The sequence below is a fragment of the Aplysia californica genome, unplaced genomic scaffold (genome assembly GCF_000002075.1).
Source record: "Aplysia californica isolate F4 #8 unplaced genomic scaffold, AplCal3.0 scaffold00096, whole genome shotgun sequence".
Taxonomy (NCBI): domain Eukaryota; kingdom Metazoa; phylum Mollusca; class Gastropoda; order Aplysiida; family Aplysiidae; genus Aplysia; species Aplysia californica.
In genome coordinates, this window is record NW_004797366.1 from 986046 (window position 1) to 991757 (window position 5712).

At 37.5% G+C, this 5712-nt stretch overlaps 1 protein-coding gene across 1 annotated transcript; it reads right to left on the minus strand.

The window, feature by feature from the left end:
* Nucleotides 1-3160: 3160 nt before the first annotated feature.
* On the minus strand, nt 3161-4789 carry LOC101850551 (zinc finger BED domain-containing protein 1). The gene has a single exon (XM_005095161.1). It carries the CDS (start codon nt 4787-4789, stop codon nt 3161-3163), a length of 1629 nt encoding a protein of 542 aa, XP_005095218.1.
* Nucleotides 4790-5712: the final 923 nt, after the last annotated feature.

Genomic DNA, 5712 nt, shown 5'->3' on the forward strand with positions numbered 1-5712 from the left:
ACATACAAGAGATAAATGAAAAAGGAGATAGATTCAAAAGACAAAACAAAGAGGAGCTTATTTTAAAGGACACAGATAAGAAAGTAGATAATGCTCAAAAGAAAGACGAGAAAAGAGACGATGCTCCAGAAATACATACCAAAAAAGATGACGTTTGATTTTTTTTTTTAATTCATTTTTTAGTAAGAGTGGTATGGCGCTTGCAACACAATAAGTTTTGAATAAGGTCATATAAGTGTCGAAGATTAGAGGTGTTAGTGTTACATTATTTACAAGAGAGTAACAAACATGAAGAAGAAGGAGAGATAAAGACGATAGTTGTTTGATAGGAAAAAAGGAGCAAACCACACCAGAGCACCCGCCAACCACCCATTGATGGTTGGGAGATAATCGCCAGAGGCAATGATATTCAAGAAAAGATGATGAGAAAGGAAACAATTCTGAAGAAATAGATGAGAAAGCAGAAGGTGAATGAGAAATAGATGAGAATTGAGACGTTTCAGAATTAAATGCAAAAGGAGATGACGTTCCACAACTACACATGGTATATGAAAGGAAATGATGTTCAAGTTCAAGAGAAGGATGAGGAAAACAAAAAGACAATGTTTGAGGGATACAAATCATACATTGGCATTTCAACATGTCCCATAGAGGTCATCATAAATATGCAGAATTCTGTAGCAAATGCAAATAAAGTCTTTACAAAATCTGAAAACTAACTGAATCAAAAAGTAAACTACGACGACAGACACATCAAAATCATGTAACAAATATGGAAGTACTAAAAATATAACGAACAGTCACTGATGGAAGTTCTTCAGTGTGGCTTTCTAGCTCAATTCAAAATCCTAAAGCTTATAAAGCAAAACAATAGTGCACAAAATAGGCAAAACAAGAGAACACAATGAAACAAGAAAGGACGAGCTACAAATGAAATCTAATAGAAGCAAACAATGGGCATTACAGGAATGATATAATATACTATCGAGCAGAAGAAACAACAAGTTAATGATGGGCTGAAAATCAAAATCAAATCCATAAAACAAAACTATGGCAATGATGAACCAAAAATAGAAACAACAGAACTGAGAAAGTGTGAGTGACAAAACACAGATCTATAAAAGATAAATTTTTCAGTTCTGAGTTCTCAAAAACTACAGCTTGACAACAAGGACACCCAATACTTGACCAATTGTCATGACCAAGACTGATGAGCCGAGGCATACATTTCAAGGACAGGAACTAAGAGATACTAGACAACCTCGTCAAACATGAGCTTCACTAAGTCTTATTGCACCCTCTAAGCCATGTGACCATTAACGGCCTCAGTGCTTTCTTGTCGTATCTCCATTTTTTCAAACAGTGAAAACAGTTCATAACAAACAAAGAGTGAGCTTAAGAAGAGGTCCCATTTTCAATGTTTTAAATTTTTTTAAATGGAGATACGACAAGAAAGCAGTGAGGTCGCGACATGTCACCAAGTGAATAAAATTCTACATGGAAAAAGGACACAAACAAAGAGAAATGCCTATCAGGATTGGTCGTGAAGTTACCATGACTAGAAGATAAAAGGATAGGAAACAAGGCTACCACATGCATATTTTATGGCAAACTGCAACAAAGTCAAGCTTCAGGGAGACAGAGATACATCATCTATTTCAATGAAAAAGAAAAGAATATGTGTCACAAGGAAATAGAATCAGGCGCTCGTCAATTTTTCGGCATCTGGAGTTATTAGTATCATCTTAAAGTTTATTTATTTTTTATTTTTAAAAATACACGCCTATCTTGAACAGAGAATAGAAGTCAAGATATTTGGAATTGAAGGAGTTCGGGGTCGCCTGGTTTCAGAGGTAAAAGTAGCGAGAAAATGGCTGCCAAAGTTAGGTAATTTCCAAAGCTTCAGAGTCCTTGGAAACTGAAGTGTAGATCTGCATATTCGTTTTGTGCCTTTAATCCACACAAAAATATGTTTTTAAATGGACATAAAAGGTGTTCAGCCAAAAAAACAAAAATTACTTTAAAAATTGTCAAACCGAAGGAAAAATGCCGATATCTTCGATTTCATTATTGTGACGAGCGGCTGATTTCACCACGATGCCTCACATAACATTTATGATGAAGATATTGATCAACAAGAAAGTTCAATGACAAAAACCCAAAGAAAAATGAAATATAATTTTGTTGTTCACATCAGCACTTGTCCTATCATCAGATGGCTTTGAGGGATACAAAACGTAACAGCATTCTCCCATATATAAAGGAATCAAGATATTGGAAAAATACTCATGAAGGGAAAAAAATGTAGATAGCAAAAATAAAAATAGTATTTACATGAGCACTTTATCCCACTTGGAAAAAATCTTAGAGCATTGCGCTAAATAAAACAACTAAAGTAGAAAAGTAGACAATACACAGACACACCAAAAAAACAAAAAACCTCACTGTGCTCTCATATGACCTTACATGCAGTTGCCAGCACCATAAAAACACCCCAAAAAAAAATTCCCTGTAGTTAAAAAAGAACTACAGTATTCCTGATAGCTAAAAATTTGTTTTCAAATGAGTTTTAAAAGATTTAGAAATCTAGTATTTTCTATTTCTCTCAATTCTTTAGTGGGCGTGTGTTTCAAGTTTCAGGGCCAAATAATGTAAAAGAACTTTCACCAAATAACTTAAGATTTTAACTTCCTGTATATTCTCCATTCAGTGGTGTTAGTGGAGGACCGCAGTTGTCTTGATGGAATTTACAGGTCAGCAATTTTTTTAAATATTGGCGGGGCATAACTGTCCATACATTTATATGACAAAGAGTGAACAATACGCGATTCTCTTTTCAAACTATCAATGTCATGTGTGATTTACAGACACATCTAAATCTATCAAGTTGGTGTGAATTTCATAATTAATTCAGTAATTTTGCACCAAAAAAAAAGCTTTCGTTTAAATATTCTGTGGAACAGGTCCTACCATGAGCAAAAGCGGCAAATATGCAGGGTCGTCACACTCTGACATAAAAAATAAAAATTCACACTTGAATCATGGGACACAATTATGGAACTTATTAAGAGACATTTCGAAGAGATTACCACACAGAAATGGCAGTCTTTTATGTGAACATTTAAATAAACAGACTTCTCCTCAACAAACATGGGCCATCCTAACCTGACTCACCAAATTTCGCATGGTTTTTGTTCAAGAATATCATCTTGTCAACATGACCTTCATTCAAACAGCTTCTCTTTGCCAGAAAGATTTCGCTAGCTTTTGAGAAAATGAGGTTGGCAGGCACTGATGTGGCAGGGATGGCCAGGAAATGCTGAGCTATTCTAGCAAGGTTCGGGAACAAAGCTTCATTCGATTTCCACCATTCAAACGGGTGAACTTCATGCACTCTTGGTTGCCTGCTTTCAAAATAACGTCTCAGCTCTATGGCTGGGCCAGTCGCAGCAGGAGAAGAAGATTTCAGTAAGTTATCCACTTTGGAATCAAACCTGTTCCACAGGGATTTGGCTTGCTGTCCTGAACGCTGTTCTTGCACGACCGGAGGCACAACATCTTCTGTAGTTGACTGGAACATTTCACTCAGCATGGACGTCAAATGCCTTTCTATATTCTGAGCTTTCTCGTAGTCATTGAAGGGCAAATATTTGAAGCGAGGGTCCAGCACGGTAGAAGCGTCAACAGTAAAATTGGTCTCGAGAGATAAGGACAAACGGCAGAGATGAGTTGACAACACTGTGGTTAAAGGGAAATCTTGATACGGCAGTTCCGCTAAACATTCCTGCAACTGTTTTAGCATTGGTATCATCGTGGAAAGAGTGGTATATTTTTCAACACACATTTCCTTTGCAGCCAACTCAAAGGGTTCCAATGTTTCCACTACTTTTTTCAGAACACCAACTTCACTCTCAGTGATGCAGTCATCGGTCTTTGTTAATAAACAGAGTGCCGTTGAAATTTTTTCATGTTGCTCAATGTAACAACGAAACATATGCACGGTTGACATCCATCTGGCTTCCTCATCTTTCACCAACATTTTCAGAGGAACATCGTCACCTTGTATTTCTTTCAACATGTTCATGCCATCATTTGAGTTTTGAAAATAGGAAACTAGTCCCCTCACTCTGTTTGCAATTGCTGGGAGACCATCTATACTTTTCAAACCCTCTTTTACTGCTCTGTCCACAATGTGCACAAAACAGGGCACATGCTGTATTTCCAGGTTGCGGACCGCATCAGCCATAAGTGATGAGCTATCAGTTACGACAGCATTAACTTTCTCATGAATTTCCCATTGAATAAAAATGTTCTTCAGTTTCACAGCAATTTCAGCAGCTGTCATGTCATTGCTAATTTGAGTGGTGCTGAGTACAAAAGACTTTTTTTCCCAAGAAGAAGAGAAAATATGAGCAGTAACTGTCATGTATTGCTGAGAGCTCCATGATATCCAGCTCTCCGTGGTAACAGCAACTCTCCCTGCATGTTGTAGCGAAAGCCTTACCTCCTGTTGTACAGCTTCATACGTTTTAGGCAAAAACTTTTCAGACAACTGATCACGATTTGGCAACTCATAGAGTGGATTAAGAGCTTTCACTAAACTTCGGAAGCTTTTATTTTCTACAAGTGAACAGCTGGGCTGAAGGTCTGACGTTATCACTTTCAAAAGAAGTGTGTCAATCTGATCTTTCCTTTTATTGTGAGCACTTTTGTGTGCCCTTACTGGTGTGCTCACACGGGACCTAGTGGCAGAACTACTGCTCGCAATCATGCCAGTGGGAATAGTCATGGGTACATTTCTTGGAACAACATTTCCAAAGTTATTATTGCTTCCATTGCTGCTATTCAATACATCGTGTGTGCTCATTGTCATCGTGAAATTTTGAGAGTCATCCATTCTGCCTCCAGACCTTTTCCTCTGCCTGAAGAGGTTTTGCCCTTCTGAAAAGGCCTGTGGGTGTTTACATCGCAGGTGTTTCCACAGTTTTGAAGTACTTTTTGCCACACCAAGATCATAAGTAAGTCCACAGAGAGTACAGATACAAGTAAAATCAGGGGATGTTGGTCTCACAAAATAATTCCACACAATTGAAAAATTCTTTCTTATTCCTGATGGGTTTGCTTTCCTCCTTATCCTTTTCCTCGTATATGGCATCTTAACTTTGAAGTTTTGGACACGTTGAGATTCAGGAATTGGAGGAGGTTCAACATTGGGATGATTTGTCTTGACGTGGCGAAGAAGATGAAATGTCGAAAAATCAGACCTGCTCCTTGAGAACTTTTTCCCACACAAAACACAACCAAACACCAAATGTCCTTTGCCGAGTTCTGGCTTACAACTATGAATTTGATAATACTTCCAGACAACACTTCCCCCGTCATTATTATTGTCATTCGACACACTATTATTGGTTGTCATTAGACCATTGTTAATGCTAATGTTAGTATTATGCATTAGATTTAGATCCATATTAGCAACTTTTTTATCTCTGCTGTCACTCAACCGTCACAGTTCAGTCCCATCACAAAATTTGTGCAGCTGCAATGCCAATGCAGGCGCAAGGCTATTTATTGGCATTTGGTAGCATCTAATAATTAAGTCATTAAAACATTAGGAAGTCACATGTTCACAATGGTCTGATAAGGTTTAAAATATACCAAAATAAGAACCAGTTCCAGAGGTAGAACCCTAATTTTAACTTTCCCGATTCA